At 30.6% G+C, this 22965-nt stretch overlaps 2 protein-coding genes across 3 annotated transcripts; both read right to left on the minus strand.

Moving 5' to 3' along the window:
* Nucleotides 1-2955: 2955 nt before the first annotated feature.
* On the minus strand, nucleotides 2956-9251 carry LOC126844244 (tRNA (cytosine(34)-C(5))-methyltransferase). The gene is made up of 17 exons (XM_050582278.1): nucleotides 9044-9251; nucleotides 7932-8021; nucleotides 7638-7843; nucleotides 6560-6737; nucleotides 6408-6492; nucleotides 6157-6297; nucleotides 5974-6097; nucleotides 5754-5884; nucleotides 5435-5627; nucleotides 5010-5255; nucleotides 4784-4916; nucleotides 4445-4522; nucleotides 4201-4342; nucleotides 3934-4086; nucleotides 3719-3787; nucleotides 3540-3635; nucleotides 2956-3162 (listed from the first exon to the last, which is right to left on the minus strand). The coding sequence occupies exons 1-16, from the start codon at nucleotides 9107-9109 to the stop codon at nucleotides 3583-3585; spliced, it is 2088 nt and encodes a 695-aa protein (XP_050438235.1). The 5' UTR covers nucleotides 9110-9251; the 3' UTR covers nucleotides 2956-3162; nucleotides 3540-3582.
* A 1736-nt stretch (nucleotides 9252-10987) lies between these two features.
* Nucleotides 10988-22873, minus strand: LOC126844609 (tyrosine-protein phosphatase non-receptor type 4). Of its 2 annotated transcripts, XM_050582914.1 has the most exons (19): nucleotides 22713-22873; nucleotides 22411-22630; nucleotides 20768-20949; nucleotides 20364-20492; nucleotides 20210-20252; nucleotides 19619-19786; nucleotides 19088-19208; nucleotides 17847-17934; nucleotides 17381-17533; nucleotides 17048-17307; nucleotides 16104-16277; nucleotides 15663-15828; nucleotides 15372-15539; nucleotides 14987-15107; nucleotides 14217-14465; nucleotides 13743-13856; nucleotides 13385-13620; nucleotides 13025-13309; nucleotides 10988-12433 (listed from the first exon to the last, which is right to left on the minus strand). In XM_050582914.1, exons 3-19 carry the CDS (start codon nucleotides 20918-20920, stop codon nucleotides 12347-12349), a joined length of 2715 nt encoding a protein of 904 aa, XP_050438871.1. In that variant the 5' UTR covers nucleotides 20921-20949; nucleotides 22411-22630; nucleotides 22713-22873; the 3' UTR covers nucleotides 10988-12346. The 2 variants fall into 2 exon arrangements, with proteins under 2 accessions (XP_050438871.1, XP_050438870.1); XM_050582913.1 differs by having other exon boundaries at nucleotides 22411-22873.
* Nucleotides 22874-22965: the final 92 nt, after the last annotated feature.

Below are 22965 nucleotides of genomic sequence, written 5' to 3' on the forward strand. Positions count from 1 at the left end.
ATTTAGGTATTCTATCGTCAAATGGTTTTTGCTCACTTATTAATTAACTTATTAACTAACAAGATTTCCATTTAACAAGTCACATTCGTGTCTAGATCACTTATTTGTTTAATGTAGTGACGAAACTTTTTTAAATAATATTCAAACAGGTGTTTAATTCAAATCGACATAACAGATCACTGTCGAAAACGTTTTAAATGGTTTTAAAGCTATTTAAGTGATAGAACTCAGAAGATAAATGAGATAGTAGGTAATGATAGGATAATAAATTGTGGTGTACCCCAAGGAAGCGTCCAAGCTACTCTATAATAAATAGAGTGAATAAAATAAAATATTTGGGTTTAATGTTCGAGTATAATATGAGATGGAATATACATATATTAAGCATTACAATGTGACTAAGGGCAATTAACTTTAAATTATATAGATTAAATAAAATCATTTCTAAAGACACTATGAGAATTGTATACATGACACTATACCAGTATGGAAAAATTATAGGTATGGGGTGGTACAGAAGGTAATATACTCCATACATTGAATAATCAACAAAATAATGCGATTCGTATCTGCCTTAATAAAAAAAAAATAAAGCTGGATCCACAAAAGTCAATTATACAGAACTTGTTTTACCAGTAAGTCTTTTGTACAAAAAATTTGCTATTTTTATTTACTTTAATAAAAATGTCTTCACTGGATGATATATTTAATATACTTGAAAATATAGCTTATGACATTAAAGTTTATTATGTAAAAAAAAAAAATATAGGCCAATAATTAATTTATTACTTAGGACCTAAATTGTTTAACTCACTAAATTTAAAAAATAATTAAAAACTAAAACTAAAATTATTTTTAATAGATATACAAGTTCATCATTATTATGTGATCTGTAAAATATTTTAAAACTAAACATAAGATATCTATTATTTATATAATTAAATCTATGTCTTCATTCATAATTAGCCATAATACTGTTATATTATTTGCTTTTTCCTCTCTGTTTTTGCTGTTATATTTGTTTATTATTTTATATTAGATGTAAATAATATAAGTAAAATTTAATTCAATTTCCACAATAACTCTCTGCCTCCAACTCAAGATTTGCTTACAGGAAGTAGATAAACCATAATGATATGTATGATTGTATGATTGTAAATAGTAAAAAAAAGTTATTAAAATAAAATAAATACAAATGAAATACCCAATTACTGTTATTTTAAATTTAATGTAACAAGTTTTAAAACTAGGTGTAGACTTTAGTACATTTTTTAAATTAATATTTCAGTTTTAAAATTCAGTTATATTTTAATTACTAATGACCCTCCTAAACAAGAATCATCTTGTGATAAGGTTAGACCAATGTTATTTTGTGTTGTGTAAATATTAAACCTACTACCTACATTTGAGTTTGTTAATGTTCGTCAAATTAATTCTAGATACATTGACGTTTTATTTAATTACTAACCAAATAAGTATTGTTTAAATTTACAGACAAATATTTAGTTGAGATTAAAGCCGCATCAAAACTAACTTAAAACTTATATTTAAATAAAAAATGAATAAACAGTCATCTATAAGTTTGTTTACTTACCTACTTTAAATAAATCCAGAAGTCCTCACACTACTGAATAGTTAAATATATATTCTATATGCACTTTTCTGGTTCCGAATTCTGTGTAATCACTTTCATTATTTTGTCAAAAAATCACAACCGAAATTCCTTCCACAACACTATCTTCAGAGTTTTAACACAGAATAATCTCAAATGCATATGACATGAATTCTTATGAGCCGGCGATAAAAACCATATAACGAAACTTGTTTATGAGAAAAACCGGCTACCATGATGTTTTTTATGCAAGGAGCCAACTTATTTAAAGAATTTTAGTTCTCCGATGTTTCTAGTCACACTGAACAACAGTGGTCTCAAAAGTCATAACCTAAAATAATATCTCCTAAATTTATGATTAAAAACGTCAATTTACAAACTTTTGGGGTCGCTAAATTTAAATTTGAAATCATCCACTTACTTAGAGAGGTTAGGGGGGGGATATTTTTTCTAAATTTGGAAAAATTTTAAGTTGCATATCAATGTTTATGAGGCCGCCGATTCAAAATTTTAATTCATCCATCTAGTTAGGGAAATTAGGGGGAATTGTTTTTCAAATTTAAAAAAAAATGTTAAGTTATTTCATTTTATTGATATGATGGTAAAAATAACTGTTTGATACCTGCCCGAAAACCAATACATTTTTTAATCTAGCTTATCAAGTTGACTTAGCAGTCATTGAAAGTTAACTTTGTCATAGCATTGTAGGTACAATGTACATCCTAATATTGTCCAGAGCAATGGTTTTATTCGAATAATTTTTTTTACGTACAGAGCTTATTTTATAATAACAAAAAAACTTTTTAAGGTAATTTACATTTCTTTTAACTTCTATTTAAATGTAGCTACTCACGTTCACATTTTTATACTATAAAGTATTATTTAGCCTATTATTATTGTTAACCTGAGGTCAAATTTTAACTCGGTGACCTCGAAGACATACATCGACTGCTTTCTTAGTATTTTTAACTAAAATTTAGCTTATATCACACGTTATTGTCTTTTTTCTGTCTTAGACTACATAATTAATTTTAAAATTAACATATCTTCTTCCTCAGCAAGTTACGAAAGCTAAAACCTGTTTAATATTTGTATTTAAGTTTGAAAATGTATTAACAAGTTTATATACTTGAAGTAATGTTAAAAAAACTTTTGGACTAGTTTAATTAATATCCAAGTTAACATATTTTATAACAGATAAACATAAATCTTGTACCGAGTTTACTAAGTTTAGTGATAAAATATTATAAAAAAAAAAAAAAAAATTCATTTTTAGATAGTATATTTTGTTGTTATGCAGTAAAAATTCAGACCACTGTGTGACCCAGAAAAAAAAAGGAAAATTTATCTTTGTATGTTTAATGTATTACAAAATTGAAATTACAGTATGCGCTGTTATACAACATAACGATATTTTTAAATATAATTTACAATGTTTATAAAAATTGTTGTATAAATGTTTGTAATATACTAATAGGTGTCGCCAATCATAGGTGATATTCTTAGTTTCTTCTTATTTTTACTTAGCCGCGAATGTTGAAAACATACATCTGAAACCAGACATAATTAAGGTTTTAATAAAATATACATGTACGGACTATTTATACATTATATGACATGTCTGGAGGAGCTAGACATTTTTTACAAGTGGGACAAATACTAAATGGCCTAATGAAATATATTACTTATAAATTTTGTTTCTACATTAATAATATTTATATAATAATATGTTACATTACATTATTGAATCTAGACTTTACACCCATACCAGCATATAAAAAGTTTAAAAACTTCCCCTTTGGAGGAGTCAGCGTTAGGCCTAAATGGCTCATAAGGTTTAAAGAAAAAATTACTCTGAAAAAAAGTTAGCAGAATGGATTCATGTACTATGTGATTAAACATTTTTTAACAATACTAATACACAAACCGTTTCTGGGCATTTGTCATACACTGGTTTCAAGTCGTTGTCGTCATTCTAGTGGCGTTTCACTCGAGCTTTGATCAATTGCAATATCTTGCATGTCTACAGAAAAAAGAAGAAAATGTATCCTCAAATATGAAGTAATTATTATGCAGTACTAGTTTTAAATATATTATTACCAGTACCTGAGATAACGGTATCGCTTATCTTTGGTTTATCATCATCAGCCACGTCTTTCTTGAATTTGTTAACATCTAAAATTGAATTTATATATAAAATTAATTGAGTATGAAGTATAGATTAAACATCAAAATTTATAAATTCTCAGGTTCCTTCCATTCCCCGTTAAATTATTAGTATAGTAAATAATGGTTGTTAATAGTTTATGTTTGCTTCTTACCAAATTCCGATACGTCCACGCCGAGTATTCGCAAATAATGTAAGCGGCATTCTCCATTTATATAAGCTTTCAGGGTTGAAAATCCTTTCCAACCGACCAACTCAAGCGGAAATTTATCTTCATCGTCCACATTCAATATGCAACTCCCCACTCCTATTCGCATAGAAAGAATACATATAAATAACATATTAATAACCGACACTCGGGCGGTACATTCAAATATATTCAATATTTGAATGCTAGTCAAATAAAACTAGCTTTATTCACCAAAATCGACTAATTTTTCTATGGTATTTTCTTTTAAATTGGCCACTGGAACCACCGGGTTTTTAAGTACTATAACAATTTCATCACGACTCAGCTTTACACGTCTCTTTGATCCCACGTAACCGGTAATACTAGGCAATCCCTGATACACAACAAAATATATTATGTGTAGTGTATTTACAATAGTTAAACATAAAAAATTATAGAACATTTATAAATTATTGATTAAATATGACCAAATTACCTCTTGAGCAAGCCTGAAATTGCATCCCATCGATTTGTTATCGCAACGGACAAAAGTTTTGACTCCAGTGTTGATAATCTACGAGGGCAATAATAGTGAAACTAGTTAAATACAAAATTATACAAAATGCACTTTAACAATGATGAATACATTATTATTACATTTTTGTATTAAAATGTAAATTTACAGTCCTTTTTAACAACAAAAAATATATTAATGAAGACAGACAATTTGATCATAACTGTATTGGGCTAACAGAGCCCCAATGTATAAATTCTCTAAAATCCTTATAATTTTATACACAGTAATAATACATTTATTAACACTAAAAACACTCACTTTAACACGTTCTTGATTGTTGTTCACTATACCTCTTATAGATGAAGATGTATAGTAAATATTTTTTTTTTTACCTACAGAACATCTAGTCAACAAACAGTTTATGGGAAAATCGCTAAGGTCGTAGAAATCCCTGTAAATTCACAAAAGATACAAAACTTTATAAACTTTGAACGCAACCTTTTATTATTATTTATTTTATCGTAAAATAATATTATTTGCCTACCTGATTGCTGGCCAAACTTCATCGTTATCAGCTAAAAACACAAACGGATCTTCTTTGTAACCGTGGTATTTTTTTTTTTTTGGTTTCCTCCTAGTGTCTACCTTGTTTTCTGTATTATCCAACAGTTTTTCAGTGTCATTGTTGGTGGTATCTTTCACTGACGTTTCCCACGGAAGCAATTTGATTTTTTCTAACACAGCGACAAAAAACCCACCGGTATCTTGATGATGAGGAAGTATACGAATACTGAGGAAAAATTAAAGTTATTAATTGTTAAATAACCAATAACAGTGTGGATGGTTTATATTGATTGCTAGTTAATTTAATTAATATCTAGTATTTGACCATGTTTTAGATTTTAAGAGATCTTTACCATTAACGGTATTTTGTACTATATAGTATCTTTTAAAATAACAATAAACTACCATTTTGTTAAGTTGTGCACGTCTTCTTTGGGCGGAAACATCTGGGGTCGTATTTGAGTAGACCATTTCTCAGGTACTTGTTCAAAATTTTCGTAAACATCTAAATCTTTCGATACAACTTTCCACTTGACCAGTCCTTTTGCACACTTCAACCCCTCCAAGTTGTCTCGCGCATCAAGAAGCATTACACTGCCTAACAACAGTGTAAACACAAACAATTAATATTTGTATAATGAATTACATCTTATGGTTATAATTATTCATTACTACTAGAAGTTAGTACCAACATTGAGCTTCATAGTTGAAAACGACAACATACCTGAAGCTTCAGTCAGCATACGGTTGATCACGGCTTCGTTTTCAACCGGGTTAAAGGAACATGTGGAATACACTAAACGTCCGCCGACATTTAACAGTTCTAAACCTCTCTTCAAAATGCGATATTGAATTCTATAGATCCAAACAAGACGAATGATAATTTTGTAATTATAAAATAATTAATAATATTGTATGCAGTCAATACGTAGCAATATGTTTACCCGTGTAAATTGTTTGCGTTCCCGGGACTCCACTTGGTCCATATATCTGGATTTTTGCGTAACGTCCCGTCGCCTGAACACGGAGCATCGCAAAGGATTTTGTCAAATTTCAAAACAGACTCACCTGTAACCAATAGAATATTTTCAAATCTGGCATTAAACAAAAAGATAACGAAGGCTAACCAATTTCATCCATAATCATTGATGGCAAAACCGAAGCATCATGATTGGTGATTACAATATTAGCACTATTTAGTCGTTTGGCCTGATGTACCAACATGTAGCAACGCGAGTTGTGAACATCGTTAGCGATAACTAAACCGTCTGAAACATAAGTGAAAACAATTGGTGCAACAAAAGAAACATTATTGTTTATACCTCTCAAAACACTGGGTAACATATATTTGTTAATACCTACAATGTAACATTCTTACCAGGGACCGAAGTAGTAGATCCCGAATAAAGGGCTTCAATGAGTTGAGCGGTTTTTGAACCTGGCGCAGCACACATATCCAGTACCTATTAAACACAATAAGCGTCAATAACCAAATTGCACGTGTGCAGTATTTTAGATGTTGGGCCAGACCTTATCGCTGGGCTTGATATTCAACAACAAAGGAGGGATCATGCTGACTGTTTCTTGTCTGGAAATATTACCATTTTCGGTTTCGGATATTAAAAAATTGTGCAAACGATAGTACGCTTCTGACCCGCGGATATCTTTGCGAGTGATTTTTAACTGCCAACCCAATCGTTCAGGGTACCTACATAAGTACATAAATGTTAATAATCATTGAATTTGTGGTAGACAGCATAATATAAATAAATACATCCTATAAATAATACTAATGTCATATTAGTGAAATTGTAACCTATTAATGTTGGTTTAATAATCATTTTGTGAGCTTTAAGAGTATCTTTAGTTTGATTTTTTCGAGTGAAGTTTTAAAAATTAGACTGAAGGCAGATTTAGTGTGAGTCATAATATAGAAAAAATTCTCAACAATTTGTAGTCAAACTTTTTTTTCATTACCTAGGAAAAATCTAAAAAGAAAAAAAATGTCTCTTTGACAGATATAAATTTTTTAGATTTCTATGTGTGATGAATCAACAGTTTATCCGAAAAATATTTTCATTATGTTTTTGATTTGCCTATCAGACTGACAATAACAAAATCAAAAATTATCAGAAAATACAGGTGATCAACCCTAATTGCATCTATCCTAATAATAAAAAATAAAATTGTGGGTGTACATTTTTCTATGCTAAAAGCACAATCCTAAGCTACAACAGAGTGCACCCCAACTTCAATTTTTTTCAAATAGTAACAATTTGAATCAGAATGTTTAAAGAAATTCTATATTCTATACGATCTTTAAATAATATAATGCAACCATATCTAAGGCAAAACAATTAAATTGTAAAAGCAATTAACTGCACTTCTACTTGGAATTTAACCCCTACCTATATGTATATTTTATCATTTAAAAATCTTATCAAATCATTGATTTGAAAGTGATTTTAACACTTTCAGTGATAAACATTCCTAAAAACCACTGACCTCTCCAACCGCCACACTATGTTGGCTTTTTATCATTTAAATATTCCGTCTTTCCTGAGATAACAAGAAAAGCAAGACAGTTTTAAGCAAGTAAAACACTGACCATGGTAGACAAAAGGGTTTACTACAGTTTTTTTGTTCAGCTTGATCGTGTTTCAGTAAATCGGTAAAGAAAACACCTTCTACCAACTCCAACAGCGCTTTGGCTTCTGCTTCACAACTGCCTGTTATGCGAAACGAAGTCGGTAAATCGCTTTTCAACACATCAACAAATTGGTCCCATTCGTTTTCATGGCAGATACCTTGCATCTGTTAATTTTAATAATTAAACACAATTACAAATTACAGCTTACTAACAATGATAAGAGAATGTGTGAATTATGTTAAACTTGTGTACTTTGTAATGTTGAAGGAATTTTTCGTTATGCCTTATAGTGGTCACATAAGGACTACGAGTGTCTTCTTTAGGTGTAACTGAAGAATCTGTCTGAAATTGTGATAAAATTATTATAAATTGTACATTTAAAACATACAATGATAATTTAAATTCACATGTTACCTAACTTTTAGTTTATTATAAATCAAATATTTCATCCTATTTGAATTTTTTTAATCAAATTGAGCCAGTAATATGCTAAATAACTGGAATAACATTAGTATTGTAATTACCAATCATAGCTATTATACACATAAAAATAAAAAATAACCAATATGTAATAAAAAAACTTTGTATTTTTATAACAGAATTTTCCAAAAAACTGTAATGACACATGAAAAAATGTTCATCACTTTTTTTTATCAATTACAATTTTTTTTTTTGTACAGGGGGGGTTTATTATTTGACAAATAAACTATTTTTCATTTTTGTGCTACAATGTTTTTTTACATGTTATTTAGGAAAAGAAATAAGTCAGCCAGCTCTCATTACCTAAATAAAACAAAATTTTTACTACAAAAAATTGATCAAATGTTGATAAGTTGTAACGTAAAGCTTTTACAGATTGTAATTTTCTATAAATGTTTGTGTTGAGCAGAAACAGTTTTTTTTATGTATTTTAAAATTATATTTTTTGACTTATTCCCTTTCTTAATTGGTAATTCAAATCAGACCACGGTTTATACACTTCATACCTTGTAGCAATCCATTTAGATAATGAGTAGACCCTAATTGTCCTAAAAAACATTACATGTGATGTGGTCTATCTATAATCTATCATCTATGATACTAACAAGTTAGAAATTTCTTAAGAATATAACAAAACTAACAGAAATAAAATTAGTCGCTACTAGATGCTCAATGATGTAATAGTACTATTATTATTATTACTATCATCATCATTGTAAATCATAAAGCATAATATCAAGTTTTTTATGAATATTTTTTTTTTTTCTTTACAAACTCACTGAGTGTATTATTATTATAGTACAATAAAACCATTCGGAAAAAATAATGTACCATACAGCTGTATAATGGTCATCATTATATTGGGCCAATAAGTAGGTACTTACTCCTTGTTTTTCTCTTCTTTTTTTTGCAAAATATGCGTTAGAACAACCGTGTCGTTTATTGCCCATTCCGCTCGATTCTATTCCCGTGATAACTTAATAACAATTAATATTTATTCGCGTAAATTTAAATAATGTGTATTGCCGAAACACAACAAATAATTACACGTGTTAGATATAAAAACAAACTTTTATCATGTATATTGTAAAATAAAAATTATAACGACTCTTGATTAGCAAGGTTTATAGATATTATCTACAAACCTTGCTTGATAAGGAAACACCAGAAGGGAAACTTGTCAACCCAGACTGATAAGTGTCTGACATACTGTTTTTTATGCAGGTGACCAGCAGTTATAGAAAATTCCTATTGTACCACAGATGTCTTTCTTTTTGGTTGCACTGTTTATTCCGTAAGTCGATTTTTTTTTAATTTATACATGTATCGAATAATTTTTTAATGTAAAAATCTTAAAAGAATTATTACCATTTGTGGTTTTATTTTTTTTTTTTAAGTTTTTTATTTTACAATATTATAAAATTAATTAATGTAAACTGTTTTTTAGTATTAGTCGGAGCTCTATAATATATTTAAATTTATAATATAGGTTTACGTCAATTTTTTTAGTTAATAATATTTTATTATGACATTTATAAATTAAGAGAGCGCCACACCCGTTTTTTTAGTCAAAAACCCGTCTTGCACGGCATAATTTTACAAAGGCTGTAATCAAAACTAAGAAACCAAAATTTCACATAATATAGACAACAACATTGTCTGTGCTCTATCATGGCCAATAATTTACTAATAATTAAAGGATTTTTTAAAAATTATATAGCGTCGGTAGTATTAGGTATATCGAAAATATACAGATGCTGGAGCACGGATAATTTTGTCGTGTATAATATCTATGAATTTCTTTCCTGTACTATATATGAAGCCTGAGAAAAATTAATCCGCGCAAAGCAGTTTTGATTGGGAAAAAATTGTAACATATCCTATAGAAATGACTGAGTTTGATAAAAAAAAAAATGGCAATCAATAAAGTATCCTCATTACTGTATTAATGAGTATACATTTTAGTTTAAACTCTAAATTAATATTTTTCGAAAAATTGCCTGTACTTTAGCCGATGTGGCGTCCTCTTAAGAATAATTAGCTATAAATTATTAGTTTAAAATTTAGTACTAGAGGTGGAGCGAGTTTAGGTACAACACATTACCCTTCCTCTGTCCTAAATTAAAAAACTTTAAAAAATATTTAATCAAAATTACTAAGCCACCAGTCAATATTTTAAAATTGTTCTTAATTTCTAAAAGTTAATAAAATATACCTATTTAAGTATAAAATATCATAAAACAACTAGATATTTACCCTTTTAAGTAGTTTTCAGTTTTATAAAATTTAAAAACTAAAATGATAGTGAGTATATGCAGGTACAATTTTAATATAATAATAATTTACCGAAAGCTTGACTGATTGATAGCAAGATTAGGATAATATTTTTTTTTAAGTAATTAAATTAAGAATTTAGGACGAGCGAAATGAAATATAGTATTTTTTTTTATTTCATTACTCAACCGTACTTCACCTGTCATCCAATTTTTAACTTCAAAAATATGTATTCTAAATAGTAAATTGGTTAATGACCAGTCAACATTTTTAGTAAATTATTCTCAATTAAACAAATTATTAAAACAAGTTTCAAATGTTGATAGAGCTTTGGAATATAAAAATGTTGTGTAATGTGTTTAAAGCTGAATGTGTTTACAGACAATTTTCGGAAGCACACTCCGTGTAACACACAGCTATTTTTAAATTATTGAAACAAAACAATTGCTCAAAACTGCCGTATATAATATACTTTTTATATTAAAATTCAAATAAACCATTTACAAAAGAAAAAAATGTGTTGTTTATTAAATATGTTTACACAAATCGTTAGAGAGTTACCAAGTTATTAGAAAACTATAAGCGCTATATAGCCTTTACAAAATAAATTACAATCACTTGTTAATATGATTAGTCTAAACTCTAAATTATAATAATAATACTATTGTATACCCAAGTATGTAATATTACAATTGAGAAGAAAAAAATAGGTATTCAGTAACAATTAAAAAATAGGTCCGCAAAATAGTATGATAATCTGATTATGTAAATAATCCAAGGCTATTTTAACTTTAATCGTTCAGTGTCAAGTTAAATTGGTTGTTAAATTGTGTAAATGAAAAAAATCATTAAAAATATAGTGCAATTAGTTTGATTTAAAATTAATACAAATATTACATATGTGTGTGTGTGACAAACATTCATCTCATCAGTCTTGATTATTATATAATTTTTGTTTTCTCGCGCTTTTATTAAAATATAAATTATATTAAAATATTTAGTACCGATTCAGTATACAATATATAAACTATAGTCTAAAATAATAATTGAGAAAATATCACTGAAGGTCAAGTAATTCGAATAGCATTTACACATGATAAAATCAACAAGTTATTGTAAAAAAAACATTTAAGTTACCTATTTATAATAGTTACACAAATAAATAATTTCAATATCATTGTCGTTACAGTACATAACTCAATTTATAATATAATAAAATAAATAGATCATCAATACATGTTACACATACAATTTTGGTCCATAATTGTAATGCAAGTACCATTTTGTACAACGGACATTATAAACTATCTCTATTCAGGCACAACTTTCTTAAGAAACATAAATAGTATTTTAGTCAAGTTAAAACATTTAAAAAAATATATAATAAATAAATAAATAGAGTTATAATTAGTACTTTATATAATATTTGTATATAAATATATATTATATATATATTTAATAGTAAAACAGAATACTTACATACTATTATCTATGCAATGAATATTTCTTAAATGTATGTGTTTATAATAATATATATTGTACGTGTACAATTTCTTTTTTTTACACAGAAAAAGGGGTGGAAAAAGTTAGATTTGTTAACCTAACTAAAAAATTCCGTATGAGTAGGTTAGGGGTGGGTGGGCACAATGTATATCTCGTTTGGTAATGTTAATAATAATAATTAAGTAAATGATAGTGAACGTTTGGTAAAGTCAAACGTTTTTAAACATTGATAGTAAAGGCATATACAAAATATATAATAACATATAAAAATACATTTGTTCAAGTGTAAAAAACAATAATAACAAATACAGGCGGTGATGATTTCGTTCTCGATTACCAAACTCGCAGCACAAACACAAACAATACTACTATAAATATAGTAATAATAGTTTTATTGTGATAAAACCAAATTATTGTTGACTGTACTCTGGCAACGGCTGAACAATACCCTGTGTGAACGCATAATGTATGCAGCTACATACAAATTTGTATTGGTTCTAAAACATAGAAATAAAAATTATAATATAATATTAAAACATTTCAAGATTGGAAAGCAAGTAAATAAATAAAACATATAACATGAGAAGAGCGATGAGTGATATAACTTATCATTTAAGTGCTGTAATAATAGTAACAATACTTCTGCTTTGGACGTACTTCTAGGGATGCACTAATACATTTTCAGTGAAATGAAAATTGTATTATCAAAAAGATAAATTTAATATTAATGTTAGTTGTTACCATTATAAATATAATATTTTAAATCAATAACATAACTATTTTTTTTTAACGTGCTTTTATTTTGACAATATAACAGCACAACATAACTTTAAATTTGTACTTTAAATACAATAAAATAAAAGTTAGATTTTAGATAATATTATCTCTTTTAAATGTTTTAATTTATTTATAAACATTTACATAATTTGTAATAAGTGTGCAATATCATTTTATTATTTTAATTATATAATATTACTATTATGAAATATATTAAAGAATAATGAGCATTTCATCAGTTACTTATTTTAAGCTCTATACTTTTTTTTTTTTATATTTGGGCACCTCAACCCTGTACGCATTATACTCACTGAAGTTTGCACCATCATGGCTCGTTGATCACGCATTTGTCGGACAATTTCCAACGGATACACCGGTTGACCGGCTTCCAGCAAACACAGGGCGGTCTCCAACAGTATTATTACACCGGTACGTCCTATACCAGCGGAACAGTGTACGACGACAGGCTCAACGACTCCGGCGCGTTCTTTGCGCACTGCATCCACCAGGCTTAACAGACGGTCTGAATCGTCTGGCACGCCATGGTCGGGCCACAGCCCGTATTGGATTTGGGTTACTGGTCGGGTTTCATTAGTCTGCAAGAATGCAGTGATCATAAGTAAAGTAAGCTACTACCTGACTACCCACTACAACACACCGTGTGTACTTACCATCAAGTCAGTCAGCTCCAATTGCCGATATACGATTATGTTCGACGTTTCGGTTTCTTCGGACACAGTTTTTACTGTCAAGTCGTGTTTTACTTCCAACGTTTCGTTGATTGGCGGCCAGTACTTGGCGCACTTTTGCCGGCCTTTTTCTACCAGTGCAGTGACCATGACAATCAGATTACTCCGCGACTCTAACACCATCTGCCAAAAGTCACCAATGGTGGTCTGCAACGGACCTGTATCAAGTCATAAAGTAGTCTAATGTAGGTAACCAAGAAGAGGCAAATATTTCCATATACTTAAGTATTTTTATAATAATATGTACATGTAGAGCTACAGTATACACTATTCTATTCACCTTGCGTAGCTATGTATCTGTTGATTATTCCCGAACCCGGTATTTCCATGTTTATGTAGTTGGCGTTAATGTAGTCGTTTTCCTGATCTTTCAGAACATATCGTGTACAATCGTCTGAAACACGAGTAATCATGTTAACACAAGCAAACTATTTTAATGAACATCATTTGAATATTATACAATAATGTGAATATTGTAATGTGACAGTTTTGGTTTAATGGTCAATAATTAAATCAATGTCTCATTTTCTTGACTTATGATTGGTTAGCTAAAATCTCTCTTTCCAATTCTTTATCAATCGCCATTTAACTTATATTCACTTCACTCAATTCTGTGCCTTTATTTGTCACATCCACTCACTTCTACTTATCCTTCTTTCTTTTTCCAGCTCATTTTAATTTATTATATCTCATTTTTCCTTATTATCTACAATACAACAATTAATAATTAATAGTAGGCAGTAATAAAACTAACATGGTGCAATGTCGCGGTAACGATTTTTGTGGATATTTGGCGCTGCTCTGGCACAGTCCATTAATGCGCCAGGTTTGTGTCGGTACAACTGTTCAAACTGTGTCAACAACGATCCGCTGGCCAAACCGTCGCCCAACAATAGTATAGACTGTAGCAGCGGGTCGGATGACATCACGTTTCCTGGGGAATCCGGCACATACTGGAATAAGGGCTCTTCCTCTTTTTCTTTGAAACAATCGTCGTCGCTGCCTGCAAATTTCGAACATAACAACCAATTTATAATTGTTAATTGAATAACCATCATAATTATAAGTAAGCACACTATTAAAAATGTACCACGTTCAAAAAGTACCCTGAAAAGTAAACACTGAATCATTTATATGTTTTTGTACAGTATGGTATTTTACAGTCTAATATGGCGCCGTCTAGCGGTAAAAAATATGGGCTAGATCGCGCCACACCCACAAATTTTTTGTTACCCGAAATCGGTTGGAAAAAAACAAAAATGTGTATCCTTAGCAAAAACATATAAATGTTAAAAGAAACCATTTCTAAAGAGACCATACTATAATTGGGCACTAATGGCTAATAATTATAGTAATATACTATATTCTATCCAAACAAGATAACTTGTAGTCGCGCAGGGGCGTGGTTAACAAGCTGCATGTCGGTATAGTCAATCTAGTTTTTGCCAATACTTAACATTTACATTTTATTAAAGCGAGGTTTATATTACTATAAAAAGCATTAGAATGATCGATTATGCCTACATTTTTGTTGCACAGTCAATATCAATTTGCCGTCATGTTCCAGATCCCGAGCCGCTCGAATCAAATTTACGACATCGTCATGTACCATGTCGCTGACCTCTTGTCCGTTAATCATTAATACCTTTAAAACAAAACAAAAAAACATCAAGTTTTTTAGTGAAATAAGGAAAGAAAATCATCATCATCCATATTTTACATGAAAAGCATTTAATCAACATTCGTCCCAGGACTAAAATTGGAGCTTACAACGTCCACAATGGTCTTAATGATTATAGTGTATTTGCAACAGTTAGCGTGCTCTCAAAAGCTATTGGCATTATACGGGGAAATACAAATAAAAATGCGATAATGTAAACGAGGTATTAGGGCGCTGTGGCCATCTTACTTGATCGCCTTCGCAGAGTTTTGGTTGCGCTCGGTAAGCCGACGTATTGGGTACAACACGTGACACGACAATGGGCATGCCCAAGTCGGAACCTCCTCTCACGTTGAATCCAAATCGCCCTTGATTGTCGGCACACATGTGTATGCAAACAACATTGTTGTCGCCACCCTGCCGCAAAAAATAAGAATTAGGTAAATAATGTGAGAACAAAACACCAGCACCGGGTGGATTAACTTATCAACAATGATAGTTGTAAAGTTTCAGTAATGGTGCAGAAGTTCAGATATTTACCAAGGAAGATTCAGTGTCATAAGCAGGAATATCGTAAATACTACTGGACATGTCGTCGTCGACATAGTTTGTTGTGGAGCGGCCGTTGGCGGGTATAGTGTTGCCATTAGCACCACCGCTGCTACTGCTACTGGGCCGAGCGACAGATGGTATGAATCCTCCTTCACTAAAAAACGACCCAAAAACATTCCGACTTTAAAATCTGTTTTCTGGTAAATATTCCATTGTAGGGCTGTCAACCACGAACCAAGATTAATCGGACCGACAATGACCAGCTAGTGTTAGTGATGGTGTGCAGTCATTAATTTACCACAACAAAATTGTGTCACACTAGCACAATTGAGGCTAAACTATATATTTTTACAATAATATTCTCAGTTTGAGGTATTGACAACCCAAAATTAAATTAAATGATTAAAATACAAGCGGTTGGCTACGTACTCGTCTGACCCCGGTCCCCAGGCAGGTCTTGGTGGATCTTTGTCGACTGATGTTACTTTGTTGTCGTGCGATCCTCTCAATGTTGAACACCTAACGATTGCCTTGGCGGCTTTATTAGTGTCAACATTGTTGTTGACGTGCGGCGATTGTTTCGACGTGCATCTGCTGCTAAATCTAAAAACAACAATATAATCATGATTATTCATTTGAGCTTACACAGCTATAATTTACGGACTGTAATGCAGTACGAAGAATTTGGTATTGTTATTACGTTTATGATATTATTTAGATTTTGACCTAGCGTCTAGACAACATCTGAAACCAAGGATTTTTAATCGCTTTGGTGCAAGAAAAACAGGAAGAACATTAACAACAATTGACTTTCAAAAAAGGTCATCAGACTTTGGCTGATAGTTGGTATCAGTTCAAATATGGCAAAAAATTATATCTAATTGTTAAAAAGTCAAGTACCTAAACCAAGCGATAAAAAATTGTCTAAAGAAAAAAAATAATTTAACATACCGCTGAGTAGGACATATTTTGAGTTACATTTATAACTAACCTGACCAAACCAGACCGGACTTTTCTCATGTTAATAAATATCCGGACCAGATGGCTGGGTTAGAATAACACACCTGTAAACCAAGACCGCCACGCTTAAAGGCAGTCTATTAGATATTATATCATATTATATGCTCCTATCTGGAGTTTGTGTAATTCACATACAAGAGATAACTCACAATAGCGACGGCTTAGGTTTTCGGGTGTAACAAATGGCACAGGTAACAATAGATTAATGTGAACTTGATAGACAGAAGGATCAAACAAAGTATATTTTTTTGTTTCACTCAAAAAGTCACCACTAATTCGACAGAAACGACAACCCTTCTGCTTTTTAGGTAGAGATATTATATAATTGGCTATATAATTGCCAATGCATGTACCTAAGAAATGTTCTATGTGGTCGCTGTTGAGATATTCGACTATCCTCAATTGTCTGTATTTCAGTTCGGCCGGAAAAGGAAAACCGCGACCCAAACTGCAAAGGTCCTGGCAACAATCGGCGAATACCTCGGTTATTGGGCGGACACACAGGTTGATTTAAACGAAAGAACGAATGGTGTTCGACGCAGGACTTCCACAAGTTTTTCGATGAACGATACGTCATCATATTGAATCCCAAGACGGTGTCATAATTTTCAGACTATGCGAAAAATAAAAAATATCAGTTTAAAAAAAATAAGAATAGTTTAAAATGAAAAAATGTGAAATATTACCAATTCTCTGCGAAGTTGAACAAAAAAATGTCGGCGCTTGAATGAAATTTTTACGATTTTCGCCCAAGACAATGTGTTTATGCGGATGTTGTTTTGGAACACTACCAAACCGTTGCACGTAACGCCAATATCCAATTCTTTTTCACCCGAGTCCTAAACAAAAACATATAAATTGAATGTCCAGTTAAGAGAGTCCTTGACGATTTGCCTATGCTTAAAATTTAAAACTGTAGCCTAACTATAATTAGGTTATTAACAAGTAGTATGGTTGCGACACCTAACTGAACTTTTTAAAAACCCTTACACTTGTGTAGTTCCTTACTTTTTAGTAATCATTAGGAAATACACATTGCCATAAATAAGGCGTTTAAATATTCCATTAATCTAATAAAACTACCAAAAACTGTATTGATAAATATTATCAATTAAGTAATTGTTAGATACATTAAGGGTTTGATGTACTTACTTTAGCTTTATGCAAATCAACACCATACATCTCCAATCGTTTGCCGTGATCTAAATAATTGAACTCAGCATCAGCCGGAGATTGACCTCTAATAAATTTTTTTAAAAAACGCACACTTAATATCATATTATAATTTATAAAATTATACACATAAAAGATACAGAAAGATTAGGTTGGGTCACGTTAGGTAGTAGTGGTGGGACTATTCGAATAAAAAAAATTTGAATATTCGAATATATTATTTGCACGAATATTCGTTATTCGAATAACGAATATTCGAATTTTTTTTTTCAAATATTCGATGGGTTATTCAAATATTCGATCTGATTTTTCGAATATTCGAATATTTTGTAATTTTCTTTGCAGGATAAATTAGATTAGAAAAAAAAAAGTAATTAATAGACTACTAAGGTGTCCTTGATCTATTTTAAATAATTTTTCAACAAAATAAATATAATTATAACGCATTATTCGTTTGACAAAATAAATATTATTACTTATTACAACAAATAAAATTTAACAATTGAAATAGACATATAATTAGGTACAAAAAAACATAAATTTGACAAAATAAATATTACCATTAGTTTGGTATTTCTAGCTAAAATGATGTAGTAGGCACAGCCATATTATAGTAGATCAAACAAGAATATTTCCAAACATTTACTATAACCAAATAATTTTTTTCCGTGTAAAAAAACAACTAAAAAACCTCTTAGATTAAGAAGTTCTTTTTAGTTTTTTCGTCATGCGAATAATTCGAATAATAGAAAAATTCGATTCGAGGTCTCAGCTCTATTAGGTAGTACAGAGTTTTTGCATAACGTAAAATTATGTTCAGTAGAAACTGCAACCTGATACCGTACAAAGTTTGCCTTGTACAAAAACTCCCTAATATCTTCTATAATGATAGGTTACATGGAATGATCATTATAGGTCTAATGAGAATCAATACTTTTAGTTTAGTTTGTTATACATCATTTAAGTCTCTAAATGTATGGTGCATACAATTTTAACACACCATGAGCACCACTGAGGTACACAGGCTGTTTTCTCCACAGACCATATGCCCCCCATGTATCTCACACAAATGTATAATAAATATAGATAGTATTTCCCTGATCCATGGGTAAAGTTCCAAAATTGACCCTGGGTCGTAAATGTGTTAAATTTGTTAATCTTGTATGCAACAGAGGCATAAGTATACTTAATAAATTATTATAACAGTTTACAAGCCTTACTTGTGTAATTTATGCAGATCGGAAATTTTCTTTTCCATTTGTTCTGTTTGACCAGGTACGAGTATCATACCAGATATGTACCCGGGTTTGTGTTCTTCGGGGTGGTAATCTCCAAGCTCGGCTAAAGAAAAACAAAAAAACTTGTTATTTATATAAAACCATATACATGTTGTATATAATTATTAATAGGACGCTACACCGCATTATTTCTAAGGCAATTTTTCGCAAAATTATAGTTTGAGCTATAGTGTAAACTTATTCATAGAGTAATTAGGTTTCTTTATTAATTGCCATTTTTTGTCAGACTATAGCATAGATAAAGTTCTTCTCTATTCAATGTAAACAATTTATACGGTTACTGTAAATACCGCCCTCACATACTTATCCTCCGTAGCTAAATTACATTACGGGTGTATAGCATCCTTTTAATGTTTTTTTGTACCAACACTGTTCTGGTTTAGTCTAATTTATGTCCATAAAACAATATTACATTAACATTAACAATTAATTATATTAATAGGTTGACATTACATTGTACTGTGTAGCTAGCCAGTAAACACGCGGTACTCGGCGATACAAGAAGTTTTCCCAGAAGTATGTCTTTACGTAGCTGCAAGTACAGATGATATCGTGTGTACTCTTCTTGAAGTTTGCTTGGGTCTGATACGTAAAACTTGACACGAAAATAGAAAAGCCCTCCTGCATCGACAAATATAAAAATTATTATAACACAAATGTGTGTAATATGCTATTATTTATAAAACTGCACAAAATTTAAAACTGTAATTTAGATATGACATTAACTATACTAAAATGCTAATGATCATTTTTTTTAATGATACCGTAAATTGGTGCAACTGATATTATTATTGATTATTCATTGTATAATGAAATAAAAATGAGTGAACCATATTTTGGACAATACCCAAGAGCTATGACTGCCGAAAATTCAGAATACATAGTTAAAAGCCGTACATTATTATTATTATTATTTTTTTTTATCAAACCCTTTGTCTCATCAACTATATTGGCACATATTTATAATTACACTCAAAGTATGTGTGTTGTATACGTAATTAAGTAACATATTTGTAAATATTTTTACAAAACATAGATAGTTACCTCTCATTTGCTTCTTAACGCTCTTCTTCGGATTTAGCCATCTCTGCAAAAGAAAAATCAAGGAAATTTTAAAAACATGTCGTTTCAAAGCAACTACTACTAATAAATCTCAAACATCAATAGTGTGCAACAACATAGCCACTCATGTACATACCAATAAATCAGTATTGGCTGCTGACGGAACGAGACCGTTGTCAGTGAATTGCAACCCGAAATAGTCTTTCTCAATCAATTCCAAGTGTTGGAAAACCGCTTCGAGTAACGCCTGACCTTTGGCTCGTTTCTAACAGAACATGTATTTTTTAATTAGAATTAAATTGAATTAGGCGACATCAAGTATAGGGAAGATGTAAAATTAGTATTTAATATTGTAACATAAGTTTTTATATCACAATATATTTAACTTAAGCGCTATCATTACAACATGTACATAATTGTATAATTTTGAAACAACAATTTTGAGATCTGTTTATAACTATTTCTCGAAAATTTTATTGCTAGTATACAACACTAGTATATTTTAGTCAAAAATATTTAGACTTTGGTTGATGTACTCACGTCTAGCTTGAAACAATGCTGGGTGTCATCTAGAAAGACTACTACAGCGTTAATTGATTTTAAACGCCCTCTGTCCACAGCTAACTCGGTAGCACGGACATTGTAAGTGCCACTCGATCCTGCTAAGGTACGTCTGGACACACCTTCTATCATTATATGTCATAAGTAATCCATGTAATTTTCTATAAGAAGAAAAAACAAAACAAAATACCAACTTTAAATAGCGATCATTTTTTAAAAAAATACAGGAAACGAAAATTTAATTTATAATTCAGTAAATTGTTAAACAATTATGGTGTATTAATATTAGTAATATAAACAATTATTATTATGAAAATACGAAACAGAGTTAAAATAAAATTGAAATAATAAGATGTAATATACAAAATTAGTACAGATCTAATAAAAAAAGTAAAATAATATGTTATTATGTTTAATCATTTAAATCAATCATCAACACTCTACAGTCATCATTTTCCAAAGGTCACACACAGTTATTTAGTTTTAAAACTCTTAACATAGTTAAAAAAATTTGTTGACAAATCGCTTGAAGTATAACTATCTTTATATTTAGTGAACTATCAGTGGCATAACACTAAAGCGCCAAGGAGCAAGACATTTTTTTGCACCATATAATAAATGTTAACAAGGAAAGTAAACCGTACAAAAACGCCTTTAATTAGAAAGCGCTCAAGGGCAGCTGCACCCTTTACACCGACGGTAGCTACGGCACTGTGTACTATCTTAGTATGTGCAGTGATTTAAATGTTTTTGAGATATTTCTTAACTATTTTATAGGCACAAAAAAAAAAAACTAAATAATTAAAACAGCTTGTTAAAATTTAATAGTCAATTAAATTTAACCCCTGATGTATATTGATATATTAAATCTTCAATGAATGTTCGTTCATGTGACCTAACATAAAAACAATTACATAGTAATTCCTTTTATCACTTGAAAGATGTATAAATACACCTTAGAATGGTAATTCTTTTTAAATAATTTTTACTTGGTATAAATTTACTATACAAAACACCCTTTTATTTTGCTATCGAGAAGTGTTTTATTATGCTGATTACGAATCTAAAGTCAGAAATCAGCAGTCTTCTCTAGTTCAATGATTACAGCTGCTTGAAATTTGCATATTTTTGCGTGAATAACAACAAGCAACTGGCGGTGCCAATTATTGTTGCAGAGAAGTATCAGATTAACTTTTTTTATTTCCTTTAGGTAAGGTGAGTCCTATTTCGTACAATTTAGGATAATATTATCATAAATTGTGCTATCGTGGCTGAGCGTCGCAACTGGATGGCGCTGAAGCCGGCGCACTGCAGAGGGTTGAGAGCAGTGTATAAAGGGAAGAGAGCTAAGAGCAATGCAGCGCAGAGACCATGAACTTCTCCCGCAACAAAAATTGTCCAAGTTCGATTAGCTGCAACTTTTGAACTAGACTAGTTTGCCGATTTTTAGATACGTAATCACCGTAAAATACACAAGATAGAAAAAAAAATTGCAAAAATAAAGGATATCCAGTAAAGTAAATTTGTTCCTTTAAATTTGAAGTGTTGTAATTGCTTTGTACGTTTAATATAGTTCCGAAAACAGATGTTTGTTAAAGTGTAATATTAATATAGGTACTTACCATACACTCATTTGTCAATCGTGTCGATCAAATGCCGTGGTAGGTATCCAATATCTTTTGAAAGTTAGTCGATTATGCGGTTATCATCATACGGCTGCATTGTCATTGGAGGACGGACGTTGTTTTTATAACAGCAGCAAAACCTTTTCCTCAAAGGGCAGTCCTCTTTTGTGTCCCGTCGGTTGTAATGCAATATTGGTGGGTTACACCGAAAAAACGACTATTCGATAAAGTAAACAATGGAAAAATACACATTATCATAACATACGTACAGAATGGTATGTGCGTGTGTGTGTATGTACCATGTATAGAATTTATCGTATTCTGTATTATAACTATTATATCACATTCACGCTGTTTGTATACGGTATGTGCGCAATCGTACCGTGTCGGCTCTCGGTCATAGGTTCCCAAACCGTCGAAGACTCGCTGTCGTCGTCGTCGTCGTCGCCATAATATCAGAGGACAGCAGCGCTGCTGCAGCTATTATCATACCAAACATTTAATATTATAATTTATACGTCATTATTATAGCAGCAGCAGTTGCAGCTGTAT

Source organism: Adelges cooleyi, unplaced genomic scaffold (assembly GCF_023614345.1).
Source record: "Adelges cooleyi isolate 19-005CV unplaced genomic scaffold, UGA_ACOO_1.1 ACOO_flye_CR_arks_rails_tigmint_CR_PRNA_651, whole genome shotgun sequence".
In the NCBI taxonomy this organism is placed as follows: domain Eukaryota; kingdom Metazoa; phylum Arthropoda; class Insecta; order Hemiptera; family Adelgidae; genus Adelges; species Adelges cooleyi.

Coding starts and splice junctions, on each gene's coding strand:
- LOC126844244 (XM_050582278.1), bottom strand. CDS start 9,109: ATGGGCAATAAACGACACGGTTGTTCTAACGCATATTTTGCAAAAAAA. Junction 5,628..5,753: donor TATGCTGACTGAAGCTTCAG/GTATGTTGTCGT, acceptor CACTGTTGTTAG/GCAGTGTAATGCTTCTTGAT. Junction 4,343..4,444: donor ATTTCAGGCTTGCTCAAGAG/GTAATTTGGTCA, acceptor GTTGTGTATCAG/GGATTGCCTAGTATTACCGG.
- LOC126844609 (XM_050582914.1), bottom strand. CDS start 20,920: ATGATAGAAGGTGTGTCCAGACGTACCTTAGCAGGATCGAGTGGCACT. Junction 19,787..20,209: donor CGTTAAGAAGCAAATGAGAG/GTAACTATCTAT, acceptor TTGTCGATGCAG/GAGGGCTTTTCTATTTTCGT. Junction 16,278..17,047: donor CCACATAGAACATTTCTTAG/GTACATGCATTG, acceptor TGTTGTTTTTAG/ATTTAGCAGCAGATGCACGT.